Source organism: Haliotis rubra, unplaced genomic scaffold (assembly GCF_003918875.1).
Source record: "Haliotis rubra isolate DU_JTF1 unplaced genomic scaffold, ASM391887v1 Scf127, whole genome shotgun sequence".
Lineage (NCBI taxonomy): Eukaryota > Metazoa > Mollusca > Gastropoda > Lepetellida > Haliotidae > Haliotis > Haliotis rubra.
The window spans coordinates 1,834,708-1,862,059 of record NW_025765192.1 but is presented as its reverse complement, the minus strand read 5'-3'; the positions used below and the strand labels follow the sequence as shown (position 1 = coordinate 1,862,059).

The window sequence follows — 27,352 nt, the reverse complement described above, 5'->3', positions numbered from 1 at the left end:
GTGAGGTTGCGAGATGGATATTCAATATACATGTATGATCATAAAGTGAGCGAGTGAGTGAGTTTCCGTTTTACGCCGCTTTTAGAAATATTCCAGCAATATCACGACGAGGAGACACCGGAAATGTGCTTCACACATTGTGCACATGTGGGGAATCGAACCCGAGTCTTCGGGGTGACGAAAGAACGCTTTACTACAAGGCTACCCATGAGACAGTGAGACCTTGAACATGTAGAGTTTGATTGTTAATGTTTGACGCTGTATTCAGCAATATTTCAGCTGCATGTTTGGGTCAAACAATCCGGTGATCATGGTCATCGATCTATAAAACTGCGATTGAACATTTAGAAAGATAATACAAGTAATACAATGGTTGTACATAAAGGGACAAACATTTTCCATAGTCAAAAGACTCTTTGCAAAGAACAAGAATCGATTTCACGAAATTGACTATATCGTCAGTATGTGTTCACTATCAGTGACGATGAGTTATAATCAAATACTAATAAAACCAGATATTCGCGAAAAAGTGAACGTATTCTGTCCAACTGGTATCAAATGCCACAAGGACATGGAACGAATTATTGATTGTTTACCCGAATAAACATGAGAAAATAATACGGTAAAAGCCAAAGTTATCAGATATCAGCTTCACACATGTTTATGTCAAATTTGAAATATCATCCACATGTCTACCACAAAGCGTTTTCAGAGTTATGGTGCTGTGTGGTTCTGTGCGTAGGGCTCGGATCACAAATCAGTTGAAGCTAAGCAACGTTGGGCGCGGAGAGTCCTTGGATGGGTGGTCGTGTTTGACTCTTGAGAGTTTCTAGGACTTCAGTTCTGCCCCACAATGAAGCACATGTGATCTCACCTTAGGCAAGTGAGTTTGTTCAAACTTGCATCTGTTCACCCAGCAAAAAAGGTACTCGGTGGGATAATTCATGTGACTATTAACCTTCCGCCTCACAGACAGCTTGGGTTATCCGGGATAATAATAATCAGCACTTGGAGCACTTGGTAGCACGGGGATCGGAGCGTTCCCCTCCGTGGTGCGGACTTCATCCGGGATAATAATAATCAGATTACCAACAAATTCAGCGCATTACAAATGCCCTTATTATTATTAAACCACGAATATTGTAATCCTGATCTATCTCCTGAGTCGTAAATTTTCTTTGAAATTTCCGCACAAATAGCATATTCGATGGAGCCTAGAAATTAAGTTGTCATCAACAAAGGTCAGAGCTACTGGAATACTGCTCAAAATGATGAGAAAGGTGAAAGTCTTGTGGGGAATTTTCGTGACATTGGTAGACCTTAATATGATCAAATTTAACAGTATCCCAGTGGAATCGAATCTGTGTCTTTGTTGGTTGCTTCGTGATGAAGATATCCGTCCAGATCTATAAGGGGAATCTTTCTGATCCGAAATCATAGGATCGAACTGTTATTGGATATCTCAGGCGTGCTTTTCGTGTTTATTCCATCAATCTTCAGTCCTATTCGGCAGTCAGAAACATACTTATGCTTATTGCACTGTAGTTCATTGTGTGAGGCCAGGACAGTTGAGTGGGGTCCGACGTCTTGTATTGAACTGATGGAGGTTGTGGCTGCCCTGTGGGATTGTAGCCGTCACATGTGGTGAACCAAAACCCAGACTGGTGGATACTTGCACAGTTGTCACCGCTGTCGTTGTCGTTGTCGACATCGTAAGTCGAAAATCGAACTCCCAGAAGTGGTGAGAGGCCATCAACAGCTGGATCATTGTTGCCACCGGGGATGCAGCAGACGAAAACGAGAAGTTATAACCGTATGTTTCACTGTTCACCTGAAATAAAATATACGAAGATGAACTCACTTTCAGGGAATCTGTGAAAGTGCACATCAACACGATCAGCAAACGATATACGAAGCAGTAAGCCAATAATTAAGCTAGGGAAAATTACGACCCTTTGGTTATGAATTATATGACGACGAGTTTTGCCTTGTGTTGGAAATGCTGAAATGATTCAGGAGCAAGTGAGTGAGTGAGTTAATATTTAACGTCACATCGGCAATATTTCAGCCATATCGTGACGAGAACAAATTTGACAACGATGGAGAATATGTATATATCATAAAATCTGTCGTCAAAGGACAGTAAAACAACTAGACTATCACAGTTCGAATTTAAAACTAGCATGTGAAGTTTAAAACTAATAGCACAATTTGGACAATACATAATATAAAAATAGGCTATAGATCGCCAACAAATGAAGAGCCAATCACGACCTTAGTGTATTACTGATGTAGAAAATATGATGTTGCATGTGCACTAAGTTAGTCATATGGAATAAAATGTTCTAGCTACACGATTGCGCTCTGTAATTAACTAAATACGGGATAAAAACACACAGAAGTACAAAGAACTTCAAACACCTGCAAAGTAAAAAAGAACGGAATGTCGCCACATCTAACAACAAGCAATAGAATATGTTTTCTCTCATTGTCAAATGTATTCTTAAGGAACCGTTTGACCAGAAGTACACCGTACAAAGTTGTGATACACAGGATCACAGGATCGAAGCCCTCAAATTTACCCTCGATTTGTCAGCATTGTCAAGTAAATATACTATCTTCACCCAATTCAAATGACTGTCCGTCATAAAACTCTCGTTCATCAAGATTACAACATTAAAGGCCTTACTGAATCTTTCAAAATGTTATGTGGTAGACCCGTGACAGACATTTTCAGACCGGACGTGGATGAAATGATGTCTGATGCATTTCTTTACTTTCATTTACACCATATGGATTTTGTTTTCAAACGAACGTTAATGTTTTTCATGTCCGCTTTTCCATCGATGTGGAACGATGCTCCCACCGTTTGACGATCAACTTGTATCATCACTAACTGATACTGAGTCATACACACCAGCCCATGATGTAGTCGGGAATATACGATATAGTTTTAGCAGTTGATATCGTATGGTTGTGCTAATTAAGTTGATGTTTCTATTCATGGTCATTACTGTGACGTACCAGGGTTCGAATGTGTTTACAGTTGAAATCAAATCTGTTCGGCCTTTCGGCCATTACAGTTGTTCACAAAGCTACACTCATTACCCACAAATGAAGGATTTGCTAGAAACAATCCATAACCCCGTTTGAACTTCGACTGGCAGAAAATAACAAACACACTGCTGAACTATATTATGCCAAAATATTCATCACACTATGTTAAAGGTAATTTTACATGTCAGGGAAAACCTTTAGATCTAATTTGGTCACAAGATCTACATTCTCAAAATTTATCTGGAGGTAGCTGGTTATGTCTTCAATGATTGGACAATGCATCCGCAGATACATTATAGTGAATGCCAGCATTGAACTTCAAATATATTATGTCTAGATATTGAGGAACATTTGACTCAAACTGATAATTGAATATATTCCAACTTAATGTTTCATCTGGAAACAATTGTGACATTAATTTGCCAGTTTCTAGCCATATAAGACTTACACGGCTTGGTTTAGTGCGATTGGAAATTATCAGCCATCAGCATTGGGAGAACGGTAACATGAATGAGCTGTATGTTCTTTGGTTGAATGAATGTTTATCAGAGTTTATATGTTCATGCTCCACAAACATCGGGTAAGCTTGTGACCTTGTGTCATAGAACAGTTAGACCTTTATGTATGAAACAGTAAATGGATGGTATGCCAGTTGTAATTGCTGACTGGCACTTTAAAAATGCCACGAAGATGAAACATTTAATGTTTAGAAAGCTGTTTATACAGTTGTGCACATGGAACATTTTGGGTCAAAAGTCGTAAAGAACATTTGATTTTCAGGTGAAGGATTATGCTTGACCATATGAGGGCTATGAATTTAAACTTTGTCTTTATTTAATTGCGATCTACCTGGTGTATTAGTTACGCATTTCCATATGAAAGTATATTAAACAAACAAAACTATCAAATTTCCAATCGTGTTTCTTAAGAACCCTTCTTTGAGTACCTGGAAATCGTTGTAGAAATACTTCCTCCCGATCGTGACTCCATCTTCTTGAAATGTAATGTATGCCCTCAATCTGTGTGGACGATTGTTTGTCACGTGATATATCATATCCAATCCAGACCAAAAATTGCCTGAAACATTACATTATGGCGAATATCACCATGACATCATAATTGATCATAACTGCAAAACCATGAGTGAATTGAAATAAACGTGCCTATCACTCAATGTTACTTTATTCAACAGACCCGTGAAGGTCCGGGTTAGAATATTGGCCTTCAGTAACCCATGCTTGACGTAAAAGGCAACTAACCGGATCGGGTGGTCAGGCTCGCTGACTTGGTTGACACATGTCATCGGTTCCCAATTGCGCAGACCGATGCTCATGCTGTTGATCACTGGATTGTCTGGCACAATCTCGATTATTTACAGACCGCCGCCATATAGCTGGAATATTGCTGAGTGCGGCGTAAAACTGAACTCACTCACTCACTTTATTCAAGAAATAGTCATATATTTCTATATAACAGGACACGAGTCCGAGATTTCTTGTTTTATTTAATATCATTCTGAATAATGTATGGTTACAATATTTTTCTAAATCGAATTCAGGGCTGAATTCGACCTTTCCAGTTCAAGCTGTAGGAATGCTATGATGTCGTCTGGAGAAATATCTTTTATTTCATTCAAACTCAAATTTATCTAAATACAAGTTGAATTCTATTTGGTATGTATATTTTAAGAAATACACAGAACGCTCCGAAGTATTGGATAGTTTAAATTAGAATCATTAAAGTGATACTTTTGACATTTAAGATAATTTTAGCGCTCAAATTAGTGATTCCTTACTCCACAGATACCGCGTGACCTCATACAAAGTGAGAGAGTGAGTTCAGTTTCACGCCGCACTCAACAATATCACAGCTATATGGCGGCGGTCTGTAAATAATCGAGTCTGGACCAGACAATCCTGTGATGCATGCGCAACGATCTAAGCAATTGGGATACGATAACACAACCAAGTCAGTGAGCCTGACTATCCGATCCCGTTAGTCGCCACTTATGGCAAGCATGGGTTACTGAAGATCACTTCTATCCCAGATTCTTCGCGGGTCCTCATACAAAGACTACCATATGTATAAGCCAGTTATTTGCACATTACAGACTAACTAGTAATACTGTATTTACCTTCGATTTTGAAGTCTCCAAATCCATGTTTGTAGTCTTCCCATTGGCGTGTAAAATTCACGTAGGGACTGTCCCAACGTCGCTTATAGAAAAATGTCCACCCAGGCGGCCATTTGTGCATTTCACAAACAACCTTAAAGGCCAGAGGAGAATTTTTGGGATGGATTTTAAACACATCAGACTCTGTGAAGACTCTGTAATGATCGGTTGAGGCACCCTCGGTGCAATCTGTGTTGAAATAAAAGGAAGAAATACTGTAGAATATTAACAGTCTCTAACATACCATACATCTGCATTCAGTCAAACCGACACTACCAACAGACTAAATGCCAAAACGATGCGCCATTATCTGCACTATTAATAGCGTTTAGTCTCCAGACTGATCATCTTACACTTGGTCAATTTTTTCACCCCTATCCTCCACTCATTAACGATAGCTTGATGGTTATTAATGGCAAATAATAACATTTACTCTTACCCTTGTGAGACTTTAAAATATTATCAGTTAAAACAAATACGATTTTTTAATTGTTTACTGTAAACATTAATAAATACCTTCCATCAGCCGTTCACACCAAGCACCAATATAACCACCATAGCATCTGCAGCCAGAGGTGTCATTCAGAAAGAACCCGTGGTAATGACAACTTGAATGGTAGCCCTGGGGCATAAAGTATAATCTCATTTACAAACAAACTGTAACTATGTTATATTTATCAACAACTTTCAAGGACTCTTCCAGTTGTGAAATGCTGGTTACTTAGTTTTGATCAATTCACAAATTTGATCAAATAATGTGCCATTCCATGTTTTTAATCCCCAAACCAATCTTGCCACGCGTATTCGAATGAATATTGAGGTACTCACATTGAAATGTCTGTACTGGTTGTCGCATCCTGTACTCATCAGTCTCCTTCCACTATTGTGATAACATGTGACAGTGTTTCCGTCACGTTTAATGCTGATGGACCTACATCTCTCATCCCATGCGCACATGATTCCACATTGTGGAACGCTGATGCCGGTGATGGTGTGGTATGTTTCCGGTGTTTGTGTTGGGTCATAACAAGATTCAATACTGGTGAATTTCCATGTGTCCACGACAGTCCGGCATAATTCCAAATAACAAAACAATACAACTGTATAATATTCCAGTCATGCTGAATGATCTACATAGACGGTACCATGGTTATTGTACTTTGCGCAACACGCTAACAGATGAGAATCCAAATAACTTACTGGAAACTAGCAAGTCACAAGTGGGAGTCATTCGACTGGAAGTGATACACGTTCCTATAAACTAACAAACAACATGGCGTCTGCCTGAAGGACGCGGCCCGAGTGTGAATAGTTGCCTTGTCATTGGTTGTCATAGCTGTTAACTAACTCATTGGCTGGTATCAATATGTACAGAAACGCAAGATGCATCTCTTTTTCGTGTTTTAAAAATCAATATTGGAATTGATTACCATATTCGAACCTAGGAAACATGATCAGGTTGTGTGGTACAGATCAATGAACATGTTGGATCAAGAGTGGTTTGACATCTAGCGAAATCCAATGTCGAAAATAAGTTGATTGTTTTACATCTAAGACCTCACATTTTTCCAATAATTCCTTTAATGGAAACAGCTTGTGTTTAACGTGTACATATTCGGAATTTTCCATTAGAGTGACACGACCCAACCAATTTACACATTTTTCCAAATAGCTAAGACATCATCCATACGTCCTCCCTGTTCACCATGTGTGAACAATGTGTTTGGGTAATAAATATGCTACAAACCACTTTATACCCGCATACTATACTACCAATCAAAAGTTTAGACTCACTTAAAGCACTCACTATATGTTATGTATATATATGTGGTTACATCGAATATGAATTTCTGCACTACCTTGGGGGGAACCAACTGCAAACCTTATGCATATGTATTGCACGAGGATCATGCATCAAATTGCTGAAAAGCATGTGCAAATATTGTGCATGTGAACAGCTGCGTTTTGGTGTAAAGTTTTGTTAAGAATTCGCCAATTTTCACCAAGTTTCATCATTTGTTGAACTCATGACAATAATCTTTTCAACGTTACGAATTTGTTTTACAATCCATCAGTTCATGTGTAAACAATACCTTTAAACAGTGTGGGGTATTTTGCAAAATCTAGTTTAGAACAATTGACTGAAGTAAGTGGCTACATTTACACTAGTGAGTCTAAACTTTTGAAGGGTAGTATATATTTATTACATACATCCGCTTGTGCGCGTTATCATTTAGTATCCTTGAGACTTACGAAGTTAATGACAAAGGTGTATTCATAGTTTGATAATTCCATGTTGAGCTTGGCAAAATGGCGGCAATCGGAGAACGTAGCTATCTGTGTGAAGGGTTCAAGTGTATATATCGTAAAAGTATATATGTTAAGCGATCATCAATTAAATATATGACTGTTCAATAAACGTACAGCGAAGGAATTGTGAGATCAAGGTGTACTCTACGTTAATCTATTCACAGCCTATACACCCTAAACACTATATTACATATATATGTAAATATATATATATAAAATTCATTTTTATAGCGCCTTTATCCATCTGTCCAGTTGCTCGCTGGGGCATATGTAGGAGTCATTAGAGTGTGAGCGGGAAAATGTCAAAAATTGTAAGCAGTTCTGAACAGAAGGGTTTTGATTTGGCGCTTAAAAGTGGATTCACATAGGTGGCTTTAAGGTGCAAGATTCGCTGTTGAACTGGCAACCAATGGAGAAATCTCAGAACTGGAGTGAGGTGGTCAGTGCGTCGCGTGCGTGTAATCGATACTGCTGCAGAATTCTGTAGTCTTTGCAGACGTGATAGAATCTTTGGTGGGAGGTTGACAAGAAGAGAGTCGGTTGATGATAAGAGTTTGTACAAGAAGTTCGATGGTATCCAGGGTCATGAATGGAATGTTACTGCAACAGCTGTAAGACCTTCCTCGCCCACTCCATTCTAAAAATAAACATCCTTGTGGATTTATTTATCACCTGGTTTTAACCATCGCAATTATTTACTCAGCTCCAGTCAATAAAGTTCAAAGTTATTTGTCTACCACATCAAGTTTGTCATTCACGCATTTGACCTGCAACACTCCCAACAACAAGTGTAATCTAACAGTCTGACTCAGGGAAATGGCACGCTGATGTCCATCCGGTTACCAGCGAACAATTTGGATGCTGTAACAACATGGTATATCCTTGGGTGAACAAAAGGTCATCGCAGTAAAATATGTATCTATGTTTGCATAAAGTTATACTTTAAAACATATTTTTAGAGATTTCTGGATTTTCTTAAAAATGCCCCTTAATGTGTGTACTAATTCATCTTTTGAGGTAAAACCGAAAAATCCTAAAAATATTTACATAATCAGCAAACCTCCAGATATACCACGGCAGTCAGTAAATAGTCGAATCTGGACCAGACAAACCATAGTCACAGAATTACCACGACCCATAGTCAGCTATGTCACAGAAGGCGACAGCAGAACCCGATTTAGTTGACAGTCAATGACAGCCAACAACATGCAGAGGCCTATTCTGTACCGGATCCCCAGGAAGATTTTTGGGGTTTCACAGAGGTGGGTTGGGCTTGAAGCTCTTTGAATATGATGGTTTACAGGCATTAAATACTTTCGATTCTATTCGATTATCTTCCTGAGTTAAAAAAGAGGTTCTGTAACGTACACAACACTGGCCATTATTGGCGGTTTCATAATTTCTTAAATAAATGACAATGGATATACACGACACGTAATCGGGTATCGGAAAACCACAGCAGACCATGCCGAGTGATGTCTTTCGTTATTTCTCGGTTTCATTTATGGTCATTATTGTGCTGCAATGTATGCAATGGCATGGACAAACCTACTAAAGCCTTCAGGATATAGTCAATCAAATAATATTTTTTTCAATCAATTAAAGTAGAAATTAATACAGTGCTACATGTCCAGATGTAACAGGCCTAATACATGTATATCGTTTTCTTTTATGTGCGTTTAGACAGCCTTATAAGAACTGTCAAATCCCGAAGCTGCTCGAACGATCAAGGCCATTATGTACGGTATCTCTAATTACACTTCCTGTTACATTTAACTTATTTTACCAATCGGTTGCAGCCACTGAACATAACAGATGGCACAAGTGGTTCACTGAAATGCTGTAACTAACGAAGTTACACCCTTCTGGCTTATTCCATCAGCCAAGACTAAAAACTGATTCAGTCACTCATTCTCTCAGTCACTCACTCAATCTTAGTGGTCTTAGACGTTGCCGACATTGGCGAAACCATCGCTCAGACAGGTGGTTGATAAACCAAGAATCCTCATGAGTTGAATATGAGATTCTAACCGAAATTAGAGAATACTGTCCGAGTTAAAGGACACAATTCTGTTTGGACAATCACGGCGTGTTATATGACTGAGTCAACCGTGCCATTGCATCCACAAACTCAATTATACATTTCAACTCTGTGTGCGTCACGTTATGGCTGAAATATTGCCGATGTGACGCTAAATATTAACTCACTCACTCACTCACTCACTCACTCACTCACTCATCTCTGTGTGTCTGAGCAAACTATTATACGAAATGACGTGATCTAGTGAAGTTTATTTCAAAGGTTTCATGATTTCATCGGAATCTGATAACAAGACCATCAGCAATAAGTGGTGACCACTAGCAATGAGACAAATGGTGGTCCTTATTTTCATTGAACTTCCACATTGATTTGCTTCTCTGCCGTCTGACCGTTCCGGCCGGTAGCGATACAGAAGTAAATTCCTTGATCAGCCGGAGTTACCGGAAATATCTGGAACTCTTTCCATTGTACGTACTCGCTACTGGTGGACACAATAGGGTCCAACGATGGCCCTTGTCTACCCTTCCGTAGTTCCACATTCACGATGTCCGGTCCCAGGCCGTTGCATTCGATAGAGCAGGTATATCGCTCGTCACATGTTTTCTTCCCGTCAAATACGTCTGACAGCGAGTAGGCACCAACAAAGTTTTCAGGGAACGGTCCCACGTGATCTCTATGTTTGAGGTAGGCGACACGTGTCGAGCCAAGAGTGGGCAGATAACTCCTGCTATAAAACGTACTGTATACAAACACCAGTCCTTCTTCTGACAACAGAGTGAGACGGGAGGACACAACGGTTTTGACACCTGGGTCAATGTTGAATGTCCTGTCAATCCTTTGACCCACAGAGTCATACGGGGTCACTACTTGGACAGGGGCGTCTTTAGATGAGCTGTTGATTCCAACAAAATACCAACCAAGGTCTGGTACACTGTAGAAGTCTGAGTCCTCTATCTCGATCTCTACGGATATATCGAATGGCTCACCTGGGGTGTAGGAAATGGGATCGGGTGAAAATCGAATGGATATATCAGACACGGCCAGTTCTCCGTTTATTTCCCCAAAACATAGTAATACTCCGTCAGGGAGCCCCTCAGTTTCAGAGCTACGATCAGTCCATAGGCAGGGTTCCTTACTACCAGCTCTGACCGTCCTTGACCTTCACGGAACGTGTCCTTGGCCGTATCATCTGGAATATTTAACCAAGACGGTAAGTTGACGTTAAGACTTGCATTGTCTATACTGTTTGTAGCGAGTTGATACAAAATTGCTTATGCAGCGTTAAGTAATATTCACGCACTACTTCACTCACTCAGTATTCTGGGCTGGCCTCGATTTTTTGTTTTTAAAAAAATAATTCCTTCCTTGCCAATGCTTCATGCATATTTTATCTGGCTTGTGCCCCCAATTTATTTTTCAGGACAATCAATTAACATTGTTAAACTCTGTAAAGACATTTAGAGTGAGTGAATGAGTGAGGTGTCTCCGATGGTTTTGGGGATTATCTGCATACATAAAGGGGTGGGGTGGGGTGGGTAGTTGAAAATCTCCTTCATCCAGTGGGAAAGTTCAGTTGAAGGCCGCCTTGAACAGTCTTCCAGTCATATCACGGTGTGTCACATAAAACCGACAGATATTCACCAAGAGGCGAACCTAGATTCGAACCCACGGTCATAGGATTCTGGCACAGCAAAAAAATGTGCTTAAAGTGACAAGGGACCCCGTGCCCCTTAAACGAATGAGTATATTCTGGAAATCTGAGTACTTAATGCATTCCAATGTAGTGTTCGCTGTTAACTGGATCAACTTGTCTCTCATGTTAATGAGGTAGACCGTCATAGCTCATAATGTTCGGGAGTCACAAACGTAAATGGCAAATTGGCTATGGCAGGAAAATAACTTAATGACATTATTGACATTTTGAATGTGAGGGTTAATCATGTATACTTAAAACCAAACATTCGTTCGTTCGTTCATTCGTGCATTCATTTGGCTCACTTACATATCTTATCTCCGTATTTCCATACAGCCTCCGCCTGAGAGGGACTCTCATACTGGATAGAGTATTTGACAAAGCCACCCTCTTCCACAGCGGAGATACTCGAGGTTTTCAGTCTTGCGTCGCTGGTTGCAACAACCTGCGAAAACAACATAATTTGATTTACAATTTAAGTGATTGTTACTCCAAGAACGGACCAATAATATGAGCACATAAAGAGGATTCTGTCGAAATAATCTTAGGAGATAAAACTCCTCTTGTGTTTTATTCTTTACCAGGCATATATAACTTAAACACATCACCATAATGTACAGACGATATCCCATTCCATGTGTTCAGACAATAACCAAATGTGTATTCTGTATTCTATAAACACATTCCTAAACATATTTCAACAGTAACCAGTAACTATTGACCTTTCAAAATCCGCCTTGAAGAGACACAGCATGACATCCATTGACAAAACGGCCCTTATATATTCAGGCAAGACACTTTATTTCCTACACATTAAAATCTCGTTTACTCCGATAAGACATGCTTACGTGGAGGTATCGTGTCAGAGTAAATTATCATATTGGAAAGTGATTACTAACTAGGACTTAGGAGAGAAGGGAAGATAGTCTAGTGGTTAAATTGTTCGCTTGTCGCGCCAAATCTCCGGGTTCGATTCATCCCGCCGTCATATTGTCTGAACATTGCCAAAAGCGGAGAACACAATACACACACTCGCTAACATTATCACCATGTAGAATACCACATAGGCAGTGGGGGAACTTAACATATGGTAGATCTCCGTGTGTGACAGTGGGAGAACTTAACATATGTTAGATCTCTGTGTGTGACAGTGGGGGAACTTAACATGTGGTAGATCTCGGTGTGTGACAGTGGGGGAACTTAACACATGGTAGATCTCTGTGTGGAACAGTGAGGGAACTTAACATATGGTAGATCTCCGTGTGGAACAGTGGGGGAACTTAGCATATGGTAGATCTCTGTGTGGAACAGTAGGGGAACTTAACATATGGTAGATCTCTGTGTGGAATAGTTGGGGAACTTAACATATGGTAAATCTCCGTGTGGAACAGTGGGGGAACTTAACATATGGTAGATCTCCGTGTGGAATAGTGGGGGGCTTAACATATGGTAGATTTCCGTGTGTGACAGTGGGGGAACTTAACGTATGGTAGATCTCCGTGTGGAACAGTTTGGGGAACGTAACACATGGTAGATCTCCGTGTTGAACAGTGGAGGAACTTAACATATGGTAGATTTCCGTGTGTGACAGTGGGGGAACGTAACATATGGTAGATCTCTGTGTGGAACAGTGGGAGACAGTGGGGGAACTTAACATATGGCAGATCTCCTTGTGGAACAGTAGAGGAACTTAACATATGGTAGATCTCCGTGTGTGACAGTGGGTGAACGTAACATATGGTAGATCTCCGTGTGAAACAGTGGGTGAACGAAACATATGATAGATATCCGTGTGAAACAGTGGGTGAACGTAACATATGGTAGATATCCGTGTGAAACAGTGGGGGAACTTAACATTTGGTAGATATCCGTGTGAAACATTGGGGAACGTAACATATGGTAGATATCCGTGTGACAGTGGTTGAACGTAACATATGATAGATATCCGTGTGAAACAGTGGGTGAACTTAACATATAGTAGATCTCTGTGTGGAACAGTGGGGGAACTTAACATATGGTAGATCTCTGTGTGTGACAGAGCGGGAACGTAACATGTGGTAGATCTCTGTGTTGAACAGTGGGAGACAGTGGGGGAACGTAACATATGATAGATATCCGTGTGAAACAGTGGGGGAACTTAACATATGGTAGATCTCTGTGTGTGACAGTTCGGGAACGTAACATGTGGTAGATCTCTGTGTGGAACAGTGGGAGACAGTAGGGGAATTTAACATGTGGTAGATCTCTGTGTGGAACAGTGAGGGACAGTAGGGGAACTTAACATATGGTAGATCTCTGTGTGGAACAGTGGGAGTCAGTAGGGGAACGTAACGCGTGATAGATCTCTGTGTTGAACATTGGGAGACAGTGGGAGACCGTAACATATGTCTCCTTGTGGGACAGTGGGGGGAACATTAGACATGGTAGATCTCCGTGTGGAACAGTGGAGGAACTTAACATATGGTAGATCTCCGTGTGTGACAGTGGGAGAACTTAACATATGTTAGATCTCTGTGTGTGACAGTGGGGGAACTTAACATGTGGTAGATCTCGGTGTGTGACAGTGGGGGAACTTAACACATGGTAGATCTCTGTGTGGAACAGTGAGGGAACTTAACATATGGTAGATCTCCGTGTGGAACAGTGGGGGAACTTAGCATATGGTAGATCTCTGTGTGGAACAGTAGGGGAACTTAACATATGGTAGATCTCTGTGTGGAATAGTTGGGGAACTTAACATATGGTAAATCTCCGTGTGGAACAGTGGGGGAACTTAACATATGGTAGATCTCCGTGTGGAATAGAACTTAACATATGGTAGATTTCCGTGTGTGACAGTGGGGAACTTAACGTATGGTAGATCTCCGTGTGGAACAGTTTGGGGAACGTAACACATGGTAGATCTCCGTGTTGAACAGTGGAGGAACTTAACATATGGTAGATTTCCGTGTGTGACAGTGGGGGAACGTAACATATGGTAGATCTCTGTGTGGAACGAACTTAACATATGGCAGATGGTAGATCTCATATGGTGTGTGTGAAACAGTGAACGAAACATATGGAGAAACAGTGGGGAACTTAACATATGGAAACAGATCTCCATTGTGTAACATATGGTAGATATCCGTGTGACAGTGATAGATATCCGTGTGAAACAGTGGGTGAACTTAACATATAGTAGATCTCTGTGTGGAACAGTGGGGGAACTTAACATATGGTAGATCTCTGACAGAGAGAACGTAACATGTGGTAGATCTCTGTGTTGAACAGTGGGGGAGACAGTGGGGAACGTAACATATGGTAGATATCCGTGTGAAACAGTGGGGAAAACATATGGTAGAGTGGGTGGAACAGTGGGGAACGTAACATGTGGTAGATCTATGGAACAGTGAGGGACGTGTGAAACAGTGGGGTGGAACAGTAAGAGGGGAACGTAACATATGGTAGATATCATATGTGTGAAACAGTGGGGAACGTAACATATGGTAGATCTCCGTGGTGAAAAACAGTGGGGATGACATGGTAACATATGGGTGGTAGATCCGTGTGTGACAGTGGGGAACGTAACATATGGTAGATCTCCGTGTGAAACAGTGGGGAACTTAACATATGGTAGATCTCCTGGAACAGTGGGTGAACGTAACATATGGTGTGATCTCCGTGGAACAGTGGGGAACGTAACATATAGTAGATCTGGAGGAACTTAACATATGGTGTGTGACAGTGGGGAACGTAACAGTGGTGAAGAGACAGTGGGGAACGTAACATATGATAGATATCCGTGTGAAACAGTGGGGAACTTAACATATGGTAGATCTCTGTGTGTAGACAGTGACAGGGGAACGTAACATGTGGTAGATCTCTGTGTGGAACAGTGGGGAACGGGAGACAGTAGGGGAATTTAACATATGGTAGATCTCTGTGTCGGGAACGTAACAGTGAACAGTGGGGACAGTAGGGGAACTGTGTAACATATGGTAGATCTCTGTGTGGAACAGTGGGAGTCAGTAGGGGAACGTAACGCGTGATAGATCTCTGTGTTGAACATTGGGAGACAGTGGGAGACCGTAACATATGTCTCCTTGTGGGACAGTGGGGGGAACATTAGACATGGTAGATCTCCGTGTGGAACAGTGGAGGAACTTAACATATGGTAGATCTCCGTGTGTGACAGTGGGGGAACTTAACATATGGTAGATCTCCGTGTGTGACAGTGGAGGAACTTAACATATGGTAGATCTCCGTGTGGAACAGTGGAGGAACTTAACATATGGTAGAGCTCCGTGTATGACAGTGGGGGAACTTAACATATGGTAGATCTCCGTGTGGAACAGTGGGGGAACGTAACATATGGTAGATCACCGTGTGTAACAGTGGGGGAACGTAACATATGGTAGATCCCCCTGTATGACAGTGGGTGAACGTAACGAAAGGTAGAACTCCGTGTGGAACAGTGGGGGACAGTGGGGAAACGTAAAATATGGTAGATCTCCTTGTGGGACAGTGGGGAGAACATAACACATGGTAGATCTCCGTGTGTGACAGTGTGTTTGACAGTGGGGGAAATTAACATATGGTAGGTCTCTGTGTGTGACGATACATACATACATACAGACATACAGACATACAGACATACAGACATACATACATACATACATACATACATACATACATACATACATACATACATACATACATACATACATACATACATACATACATACATACATACATACATACATACATACGTATAGCGCCGATATCCAGCTCAGCTCAGCTGCTCAAAGGCACTTTGTTTTTCCCTCGTTCACTGGATGTCAATCTCAACGGCACATCGTATTGTCAATCTCAACTCCCTGGGGAGCATACAACTCTTGCAGCCACTAGGCGCACCGAGTTATTGTGGCATTCCCATCCTTACGAGGTACCCATTCACAGCTGGGTGGACTGGGACACATAGTCACAGTACTTTGTCCAAGTTCACTGCACGTTGCTGTACCCGCAACTGGGTGTTTGCACGTATTCATGTGGCCACCATCTGGTCATATACCAACGGATTCGTGGGTTCTTTTAAGTGCACAGGGTTGTGTACTGTACACTAGGGGTTGTGACAACACTGAAAGAGTCTGCACACAAAGTTGACTCCAAGGTTTTTTACACCCGGTCACAGGTGGGCTCGATCCCGTCACCTCAACCTCGCTGGATCACTAGCCTCGCGCTTTAGCCAGTTCGCCCACCACGATGGGGGAAACTTAACACATAGTCGGCCTACATGTAGTAGAGGGGCATTTAACATATGGTACATGTAGGTCTCCGTGTGGGACAGTCGGGCCCTTAAGCATCTGTTGCAAAACTTGATTGTTCAGGTACACTGGTATGTAAGTCTCCCTCACATTTCATAAACCATACTCTTTTACCTTCTGCCGAGACTTCACTGATCTATCCTACATGAAGTGAAGATGTTACACATTATGTCAAGTATCATATATTGTCAAAGACTCATTGTCTGTGTAACCCCTTGACTTAAAGTGTAACGATGTTTTACTTACCGAACATAGCGTTGATACCAGCAACACAGCCACTGCAGAGAACCTCGCCATCATTACGGTTCCCAGGAAAACATATGTCCTGTAGGAGGGCGTACATATGTTATATCCGGCAATTAGGGTGACTGACATTTAAACGTTCTCTCCGCGGTTGTAAAAATAGGATACGAATTTCAAACATAAAAGTCATAATAATACATAATACTGATTATATTTTGATGACATATGTCTACAATGGATCTCCCTATTTGCTTAACGTTGGCATTTGTTTATTTGTTGTTTAACGACTCACTTAGCAATATTCCGCCATTACAGGGGGTTTGTAAATAATCGATTCTGAACGAGAAAATCCAGTGACCAATATTATGAGCATCCGTCCGCCCGTCCGTCTATTAATCCTTCATCAATAAGCAGCCAATAAAATACATTTGTCGTAGATATTGAAGATTAAAAATCCAATGGATTCGAAATGAAGACTGTGCGCAAGTGGAATGTGATCGATAAAAGATAATGGCATGCAAGGGTTTGTTCATTATGAGTATAAAAGAAAGGGGAAGTGTCGAGTACTGGTGTTGTACGTACCTATTTGAAAACCACGAACGGAGAGTGAAATGTGTTTGGTTCGTGTCACTCGAATGAAGAATGTAGAACAATCAACATACTTCAACATGCGATTTCACTTTATTCCTGAAACACTTTTGATCCGATAGGTTCATTGATTTGTACCTCACAACCTGGTCATACAATCCAATATGGTGATAGAATGCAAACATGCATTTCAGTGAGAACAAGAAGGAGATGTAATTGAATGTGACGTACATATTGATACCAGACAAGGGCTTATGTATCAGCTATGACAACCAATGAGAATGCCCCTACAACATCAATAATGTAGCTTTCAGAATTGTGAGCTGACATGCAATGGCAGAATCGCCGTGGAACTGAGGATACAAACTCCACACTTCGGTCCCGGTTTTTGTACAGGCGCCACGTTGTTTTGCTGGTTGGTAGTTTCCAGTAAGTTATTTGGATTCTCATTTGTGAGTACAATACGCACCATTTCAATCATTTAGCATGACTGGAATATTATACATTTGGATTGTTCTGTTATTTGGAATAATGCCGGACTGTCGTTCATACATGACACTCTCCAGTATTGAATCTTGTTATGACCCGACACAAACACCCGAAACATACTACACCATCACCGGCATCAGCGTTCCACAATGTGGAATCATGTGCGCAGGGGATGAGAGATGTATGTCCATCAGCATTAAACGTGACGGGAACACTGTCACATGTTATCACAATAGTGGAAGGAGACTGTTGAGTACAGGATGCGACAACCAGTACAGCCATTTCAATGTGAGTACCTCAATATTCAATCCAAAACTTTGAATTGGATTCGGGATTAGATAACATAGCATGGCAAATTATTTGATCAATTAGTGAATTCAGCAGTTTTAAGTAACCTATATTTCACATGTCCAAGGTTCCTTGCAGGAGTTTATAAGTTTAACATAGTCCAATAGTGTTTGCAAATGACATGTTTTATGCACCAGGGGTACCATTCAAGTTGTCATTACCACGGAGTCTTTCTGAATGACACCTATGGCTGCAGATGTTACGGTGGCTATATTGGTGCATGGTGTGAACGACTAATGGAAGGTATTGTATCAATTGTTGCAAAATAATACTATCCGCATTTGTTTTGATATTTGAAAGTCTCACAAGGCTGCAAGTCTAGAGAGTAAAAGTTATGTCTTGATGTTAATAGTTTACAGGATAAATATTTGTCATTATTAATCATTTATGAGTAATTTCGGTTTTCTCTTTAGCGCCAGTTTCAGCAGTATACCTTTCATATTAACGTTTACCTGATACACATACCTCTAGAAAAGGACGGCCTGTGTGTAGAAGCAATGAAGTTTTTAGCAGAAATATCCTTAATGGTCCTGGATTAGATGATGTGCTATGGCAACAACTCTGTTGGTATTTCTGTAGGTTTAACGCGGATAATTGTGTATGGTATATAATTAATTCTTCTTATTTCAAAGTTAGCCTTCCTTTCATTTCAATACAGATTGTTCTGAGGGAGCCTCAACGGATCATTACAAAGACTTTACAGAGTCTGATGTGTTCCACATCCATCCCAGCAATGCTCCTCGGGCTTTTAAGGTTGTTTGTACTATGGACGGATGGTCACCTGGATGGACATGGTTCTTTAAGCGACGCTTTGACAGTCCCTACGTGAACTTTACACGCCCATGGGAAGACTACAAACATGGGTTTGGAGACTTCAGTAACAGTGGTAAATAAACTTGTCCCAGCTATCGGGGTTCAGCATAAAGTACCCCCCGTATGAATGAGTGAGTTAAGATTTTAAGTCACAACCCCTCGTATGAGATCAGGAGATATATACGGAGAAGCCATGGTTGTCCTTATCACTGGGGGATTGAACGATGTATGCGTTAGACTGAGCTACAAGTGTCAAGAATTTTACTTCAATGATTCCAATTTAAAGTATCCAATACTTCGGAGTTTGTGTTTAATCCTTGCAAAATTCATACGAAATACAACTCAATGAGAGAAATCTGAATTAGGCTGAGTTCAAAACTATATTTCCAGGCGGCAGCACAATATACATGTAGTATTTCAAGATGTACTCATATCAATTTATTGAAAGGTGAGGTTTTCAGTGATATGTTTTATTAAAAGATAAAGGCTATTTTATAATTGACAGATTCGTTACTAGCTATAATCTCAAATTATTATTATAAGTATTATGTAACTATTGTCATCCTTAGAGAGTATGTGCCACGTCTTTCAAGGGAAATTGTGACGTTCTTAATCGTAACATGTGTGTCATTATAATTCATAGCTAAGCGTATTAAAAAGGGGCGTGGTGGGCGAGCTGTCTAAGACGCCAGGCTAGTGATCCAACGAGCTCCAGGTGCCGGGATCGAGCCCACCTGTGACCGGGCGTAAAAACCTTGGAGTCAAGTTTGTGTGCAGACTCTTTCAGAATTGTCACAACCCCTAATGTACAGTACACAACCCTGTGTACTTAAAAGAATCTAGTACCCACGAATCTGATAAATGACCAGATGGTGAATATGTGCAAACACCTAGTTACAGGTACAGCAACGTGCAGTAAAACCTTGACTATGTACCCAGCTGTGAATGGGTATCTCTTAAGGATGGGAAAATCACATTAACTTGTTGCGCCTTGTGGCTCCATGAGTTGTATGGTCCCCAGGGAGTTGAGAAAAATACGACGTGTCGTTGAGATTAACATCCAATAATAGAGGGAAAAAAACAAAGCGCTTGAGCATGCATGTGGGATGGACAATATGAATACCCACATATTAAATAAAAATCGCTGGCAACTGGAGGCATGCTGTAAATCCAAACAGGGCCCATGCACGTAGGAAAATAACCGTAAGAACCAATGGTCTCTTGTATGGTGATCTACTTTCAGTTGTTGTCAATCTATAGACCGTTTGTACATAGTATGAACTGCAATAAAATACAACATTTACCCTACTGAAGATAATGCAATAATACATTATAATGAATCTCCATCTGTGATATTCTGGTTGTTTTTACTGTCCTTTGTCGATAGTATTTTTCTAATCTAACCGTAATATGCATTATCAAAACATAATTTATGTTAGTCAAGAAATGACTATTCTGAAAGACTAGGCTGAAATTCTGAACATGTGTCCGGAAACCTCAATTAGCATACTTGACAAAAATAATTCAATTGACGCGGACTGGTATATTTGCGATCAAATGACATTCTAGTGATATTCATCGTGTATCAAGTTATATTTTCATTGCTAATGTTTCAGGCAATTTTTGGACAGGATTGGATACGATGTATCATGTGACCAACAATCGCCCACAAAGACTGAAGGCATATATTTCTTTTAAAGAAGATGGGAAATGGGTATTGAGGACCTATGCCTACAAGAATTTTCAGGTACTTAAAGGAAGGTTCTAAACAGACACCAATTTGGATATATACACTTCCGATTTGTGAATTTTATTTGTTTAATAAACAATCATTTGAAAATACTCACTACTGTTCCAGGTAGGACGGTAATGTTCATGACCCCGCCTACAGTCGGAAATTAACCTAATGTTCTTTACGACTTTTGATTCCAAATCGTTTATATGTACGACTGTATGAACAGTTTTCTAAAGATTATGAATAGGAATTTTCTTTTTGTAGTGGAACATTTTTCATATTTACGGTATTTGTAAAATGCCAGTCAACAATTACGATGACCATATGTCACCATGTTGAACCTCTGATCACAAGGAATGTACATATACTTGAGTACGCCTGTTAGAACACCTCTTCAGTACAGCTTGTTCAGCTTGACCTGAGCTACTCTACATATTCATGACCCGGGAGGTCAAATGGCACAAACCTCTGGGCGAGTTAACTTCATAAAATAGGGGAGCAGAGAATATTATTAATGTTGCGTTCGCGCGAAGCATGCACACATGGATTCGTAACAGCCCGAATCGGAAACATTAAACCATCTGTAGCTTCTTTTTTAAAGAACGTTAGGACATTGTTGACGATTTTTCGACACAGAGATGTCAAGCGCAACCTTGTCTCGGCTGATCGGACATGTTGACAATCAACTGACAAAGGTGCACCCCTTCATAATAATAGACCGAACCAGTTGTGACACGGTTACGCAATGCATTAGAATACCTATCAGTTCAAGCCGAACAAGCTGTATATGCTAGGTTGTCCTTGGGGATGCTTATACAGGCATACACCACTTCAATAGTCACTTGTCTATTTACGTATCCCACGAAAGCAAAGAAGCTCCAAAGGTGAACGTAGTGAAGAAAGGAGATGTTATCTCCAACGGGGAATAACCTCCGTTTGAATATTTATATTACATAAACATGAACTTGTTCTATAACACGTGCTTGCTTGTCTGTTTCAGTTAGCTGAGCATGTATTCACCGTCAAACATAAATCAGCCAATGAACCTTAAGTTCATTCATGTGACCATTCACCCAGTGCTGATCACCTGTAAACACATTTAAACCCTTCAAGTCCTTAAATTATTACTATTCGCACAGTGTATGACCATGACTAGATTAAGAGCGTTAAAACCAGCTCCACATCCATGAGAAATAACTGCACACACTCGACTGTAAACAATGTGACTATATCAGGAGGATGTGTACATGGATCACTATTCACTATCCATGATACAAAGTGTGCGAAATATAGAGAATATCCTCCCTCATTAGTTGCTCAAGTATTGTGGAAAACACATAGAAAGGCTGCACAAATGTGTTTTTGAAAATAACAACAGGAACAGATGGTATGAGTCAAAATAAGGAACTGCATTATTTTGTCAATGGTGAGCCAAGTTTAAAGATATCTGAATAAAATGCGATAATAATTGTATGAGTCAAAGGAAGGAACAGCATCAGATATAGTGTCTGTCAATGAAGCGTCAGGTTTGAAAATGTCGTCCACATGTGAACCATAAAACCTTTTGAAAGTTGTAGTGTGGTCTTGAATGTTGTAACCTTGATAGAAATCTTCTCAGCAAGAGTCGTATGACAGTCCTTGAACTTTTAGTTAAATGAGCATGCTTGGCTTTACCTAAAGATTGTGAAATATAAACACACAGGGCTGAAGCCGAAAGAATATTGCTTGACAGAAAGGGAAAGGTGAAATCTTTTATCAGTGTGATTAACACGCACTTTCAGAGATTTCCTTAACGTGTCGGAATGTTTACTTTCAGGTGAGCAGTGAAACATATGGTTATAACTTCTCGTTTTTGTCTGGCGTGCCACCCGGCCCCAACCATGAAAAAGCGATGGATGGCCTCTCTCTATTTCTGGGAGCTAAATTTTCCACTTACGATGTCGACAATGACAACGATAGCAGTGACAACTGTGCAAATATCCACCAGTCTGGGTGGTGGTTCACCACATGTGATGGCTACAATCCCACAGGGCAACCACAACCTCCATCAGTTCAGTACAAGACATCGGACCCCACTCAAATGTCCTGGCCTAACACACTGAACTACAGCGCTGCCCGAGTAAATATGTTCCTGATTGCCGATTAGAACTGCAGATAGATGGGATACACAGGATGACTTTGATATCACAGAACTGTTGGATACTGTTCGATTGTTGGATTGTTCAGGATCAGAATAATTGCCAATGTTCCACGTTAGGACAGATTGGGCGATTGTTTGTCAATGTTCAGAGGCAGACATGCCTTGAATGGTAGTATGCAGTATAACACAACGAACAAAGTCTCAGACTCAGACTCATATGTGAAGCGACGCAACTGAATATTGTTAAATGCGTCTTGTATAACTCACGCCCTGTTTGTCAGAGAGGCATGAAGAGGATGGCTTTGATATCACATAACTGTTGATAAACTGTTCGTTCCTGCAAGGTCGATGATCAGAATAATTCCCAGTGATGGATGGTTGATTGTTAGGCTGCCCTGGCAGATCAGGAATATCATCTTCATCGTGAAACAACCAAAAAGACTCAGTCATAAGCGAAGCAACGCAACTGAATATTGTTAAATGTGGCGTCATACATAACCTCACATCATCACAGAACACACAATATAAGCATCTACTTTGAACAGTCCTCGTTTGGTCCAAGATCAGTACAAGTACATGATATAATCATGTTACAGTTATGGTATTCTATACACGACACACATCAATGAAAACTGAATTTAATAATTTTAGAAAAACACAGTATTTTATCATTTTGATTCATTTTTCAGCTGTTTATGCATGTAAAAATGAAATTTAAAACTTGCTCACAATATTGCATCCAAATTCGTCAGTTGACAAATCCATCATCATTTGGACTCATTGTTTAGCTGTTTCTGCATATATCTAACCTGCAGTTACAAGGTGATAAGTGTTGTTTGTTTTATATGCATTCTGTATTTGCAATTTGACAATTTGTGTAGTTGTATTCAATTCTCGACACCCATCTCACGTCTTCTCGTATTGATTATGCATATGTATATCTTATGTACACCCCGTGTTCATTTCCAATATGTTTACAGAGCTTAGATTTTATCAACGATGAATGTGAGATAGAAATGTAATCTCGAATGAACGCTTCACAATTAATTGCAACCTCAAACTAGTACGTGTGTGTGTGTGTGTTTGTGTGTGTGTGTGTGTGTGTGTGTGTGTGCAATCTATAGTAAAGAAAGCTGACATTCGAACCAGGTTGTAAATGTACCACTGTAACATCTATAAGAAACTATTGACGTATCAGTGGTTTGGAATTCATTTTTACATGGAAGTTTGATTGAAAGCATTACTTGATTCAAAGGCTCCATAAAAATTCGAACGAAAAATAAACTTAGAGTCTATCATATCTCGTTTTAGGGTAACAATAAAACATTCATTGTATTTGTGAAACCGAGCCCTGTATGTCAGTGACACGTGACAGTTGACAAAGCTTACAGCATATTTTCCTTACCAACAACTATAAAATTAAATTGCAGCAACGTAATCGATATTTGCTTTCTTTGTCTCCGAGTCTCTGCAGTTCGGTGTGACCTTCAGAACAGTTTCGTTATCCGTTATGTTCCTCCATGGAACCAGTTCATTCTGGATGACTTTACTACACGTACTGTTTAGTTTTTACTTCTGACTACATGTGATTGTTAAGTATACCTTGCTGTTTGTGAGAAACGTAAAATGTGTCTATATGGCATTAAATATTTCATTTTATGTGTCTTTTCATGAAGCTCACGTTCATTAGTGGTTATATATTGATATGTTTCACACATCGGAAATATGAACTAGTGTGGACAACGGCTAAAGCAGCTCTTGTTAAGACTGTTTCTTCACGTATTATAGCGCATTCTCATTTTTATCTATGACATGTTTAAACGGCCGGCAAATATATAATCCACTATAGGTCAGACAGACCTATGTTTGATATCGTTGACAGCAGCAATTGAGTGATGGTCAACGTATTGCCCAAGTTGCCTTGCTTGACTATCACATTCAACATAGCCGTCTCCAGCAACCACCATCTATTTTAGGGACCTATTCAGATCCCGGTCCCAATCGCTAGAAATTGTCGACCTCTGCCTAAAAGATTGTTTTATCCTTTACATATTCGGTCAATGAACGTTGTATGTTTGCTTTCAATAGACAGATATGATCATAACGTATAGCAAGAGAAGCCAGGAATTACCTTAGACAGTACGCAGTCTAAAATAGAAGGTGATAAACCGTTCATGAACCTGAGACTACTGATTTAGTCTTTGTTAGACTAAATGTTCACTCTTCTGATGTTTCCTAAATGAAGTTCATGGACAATTATGATGAATCAAAAGGTCAGGTTTCTGTGTTCGTTAGGCCAATGCTAGGTATGTTGAGACTATATTGCGTGACGTTTAAAAGAAGTTTATAAAGACGCATATTGGTTGCTTTGCCAACATGGTTCTCTGGGTAGACTGCGTTTAGGTTATGCTGACCCAAACAATGACAACACAATGGCAGCTTCCATCAGACAAACAAACATGGCGGACACTGGCGTGTATTTCCCCAGAGAGACGCTAGAACGGGTGGTTAAAAATTTATACTAAGTTTTTTTCTTTGCTATCCATACGTCACGGCAATAACACTATGTGGATTTTAACAGAAGGAAAACAACAATTAAGCTGTTTCAAGACACTGCTTCACACCTTGTAAATATAAACGTAACTCCTATTAATGGCATTTAGAACTTGGCATGATGAAGAAGAACATGTTTGATGGATTGACCTCTTTACTGGAACGGATGTGACGTTTCGGTACAGATGATAACACTGTTATCAAGCAAGTTAGGATCTTCTTTAACGTTTGATAAAATGTGTTTGCATACATGCATATTTACAAACAAGAGTGAGTGAGTGAGTTTAGTCTTACACCGCACTCAGCAATATTCCAGCTATATGGCGGCGGTCTGTAAATAATCGAGTCTGGACCAGACAATACAGTGATCAACAGCATGAGCATCGATCTGCGCAGTTGGGAACCGATGACATATGCCACCCAAATCAGCGAGCCTGATCACCCGATCCCGTTAGTCGCCTCTTACGACAAGCATGGGTTACTGAAGGCCAATATTCTAACCCGGACCTTCACGGGTTACAAACAAGAAGGTGAATTAGCGTTTAAAGCTTTCGCTCGCTACTCCGAAGACCCGGGTTCGAGTCTCCACATGGGTACAATGTGTAAAGCCAATTTCCGGTGTACCATGCCGTGACAATACTGCTAAAAGCAGCGTAAAGTCATATTCACTCACTTCATCCACACAACGATGTAAAGCACGTGTAGGCGTATGTGTTGCGGTTTGTATCTGCATGGACTTTGTGCTAGCTTAATTATGCTAACCCACTGAGATACCATGATACATTTTAACATCGTTACCACACTCATATACATGAGTCTGTGCTGAATACAGACTGTCTGCGTTTACAAGTCGCGCCATTCGGGGCAGACGCTCTAATCATCTGTTATTTTGCCGTACTTGTATGCAGTATCATGGAGTGTGTTCAAAGGACGGACTACTCCGAATTACCGTAAACCACAGTGATGCACCTGTTTCACTATGTCTGGATAGGGTAAATTGAACCCGTGGTCAAACAGGATAACGCACGCCGTTTTGGACAGTGATCAAATAATATCTCGATGTGCACACTTAATGTGAGTAGCATCCTCGTTTTTCCGTTGAAGACTCATCGTGTGTACCTTTCATACAATGTTAACATGCATTCGTGTACATGCAACCCGCCGACATAATGCTGGACTATTTTCAACGTAGAGTATACCCACATCCACTCATTGACAATATACATAATTTCATACAGTTCTATGAATGGGGTATTGTGTTCACAATGGTCATTCTTGCAAACATGCATATATTGAATGAGACAACCCTCCAGCAAAAAATGACTGTAAAATGATTAAAGTTTGAGGCATGTCGCACATTGTTTGAGGAGGGAACAGCGTTGTTGCAGATGAAAAAGCCACCATGGAGATTTAACGTTACATTCTCTTCGAAATATGAATAGCTATTGTGGTTTTCAAAATATTTTAGCCTAGTGTCAGCAGATACATAATCGACTAGAGTCTTTACCTTTTTCAAACATTTTTAAGAAAAGACAAAGTTGCTCTTTCAATGTTTGACAAGAATTGTTAAACCAATTATATGCATGATGTAACAACACGCTTCAAACATACAGCTGACTTCAAGGGGACAAACGGTCCTCGGGTTATAGCATGATTCCCACGAAGTTCAGTAATATTTCCCCCATGACCATCGGTTGTGTGGAAGTTGAATAAATATGATGTCACATACTTCTGTTCATAAGGACACACGTGTAATGAGACGTGTAATCACTTACACAAATTACACGCTTGACAATGATTATCTCACCACAGTGGACATTGAATTATTGTAAAATGTCATGGTCAAATCGATATCGTTTTCTTATA

General features: G+C 40.3%; 3 protein-coding genes across 3 annotated transcripts; 1 reads left to right on the top strand and 2 right to left on the bottom strand.

Annotated features, from left to right (window-relative positions):
- Nucleotides 1-1,119: 1,119 nt before the first annotated feature.
- LOC124266652 (angiopoietin-4-like) lies at nt 1,120-6,856 on the bottom strand. Its single transcript, XM_046701453.1, has 4 exons — nt 5,747-6,856; nt 5,192-5,419; nt 4,004-4,134; nt 1,120-1,831 (listed from the first exon to the last, which is right to left on the bottom strand). The coding sequence occupies exons 1-4, from the start codon at nt 5,874-5,876 to the stop codon at nt 1,547-1,549; spliced, it is 774 nt and encodes a 257-aa protein (XP_046557409.1). The 5' UTR covers nt 5,877-6,856; the 3' UTR covers nt 1,120-1,546.
- Nucleotides 6,857-9,812: 2,956 nt separating this feature from the next.
- On the bottom strand, nt 9,813-16,890 carry LOC124266642. The gene is made up of 3 exons (XM_046701443.1): nt 16,824-16,890; nt 11,584-11,719; nt 9,813-10,770 (listed from the first exon to the last, which is right to left on the bottom strand). Exons 1-3 carry the CDS (start codon nt 16,875-16,877, stop codon nt 10,634-10,636), a joined length of 327 nt encoding a protein of 108 aa, XP_046557399.1. The 5' UTR covers nt 16,878-16,890; the 3' UTR covers nt 9,813-10,633.
- A 790-nt stretch (nt 16,891-17,680) lies between these two features.
- LOC124266651 (fibrinogen-like protein 1) lies at nt 17,681-24,592 on the top strand. The gene is made up of 5 exons (XM_046701452.1): nt 17,681-18,185; nt 18,383-18,488; nt 18,904-19,131; nt 20,675-20,805; nt 22,610-24,592. Exons 1-5 carry the CDS (start codon nt 17,895-17,897, stop codon nt 22,937-22,939), a joined length of 1,086 nt encoding a protein of 361 aa, XP_046557408.1. The 5' UTR covers nt 17,681-17,894; the 3' UTR covers nt 22,940-24,592.
- Nucleotides 24,593-27,352: the final 2,760 nt, after the last annotated feature.

What these genes read in the sequence shown, in the direction of transcription:
- LOC124266652 (XM_046701453.1), bottom strand. Translation starts at nt 5,876, where the DNA reads ATGAGATTATACTTTATGCCCCAGGGCTACCATTCAAGTTGTCATTAC. An exon ending in GTGTGAACGGCTGATGGAAG is followed by an intron (nt 5,420 to 5,746) that starts GTATTTATTAAT and finishes ATTTCAACACAG; the next exon opens with ATTGCACCGAGGGTGCCTCA. An exon ending in TGGAGACTTCAAAATCGAAG is followed by an intron (nt 4,135 to 5,191) that starts GTAAATACAGTA and finishes GTAATGTTTCAG; the next exon opens with GCAATTTTTGGTCTGGATTG.
- LOC124266642 (XM_046701443.1), bottom strand. Translation starts at nt 16,877, where the DNA reads ATGATGGCGAGGTTCTCTGCAGTGGCTGTGTTGCTGGTATCAACGCTA. An exon ending in TGGTATCAACGCTATGTTCG is followed by an intron (nt 11,720 to 16,823) that starts GTAAGTAAAACA and finishes TTGTTTTCGCAG; the next exon opens with GTTGTTGCAACCAGCGACGC. An exon ending in GAAATACGGAGATAAGATAT is followed by an intron (nt 10,771 to 11,583) that starts GTAAGTGAGCCA and finishes TAAATATTCCAG; the next exon opens with ATGATACGGCCAAGGACACG.
- LOC124266651 (XM_046701452.1), top strand. Translation starts at nt 17,895, where the DNA reads ATGACTGGAATATTATACATTTGGATTGTTCTGTTATTTGGAATAATG. An exon ending in ACCAGTACAGCCATTTCAAT is followed by an intron (nt 18,186 to 18,382) that starts GTGAGTACCTCA and finishes TTTATGCACCAG; the next exon opens with GGGTACCATTCAAGTTGTCA. An exon ending in ATGCCTACAAGAATTTTCAG is followed by an intron (nt 20,806 to 22,609) that starts GTACTTAAAGGA and finishes GTTTACTTTCAG; the next exon opens with GTGAGCAGTGAAACATATGG.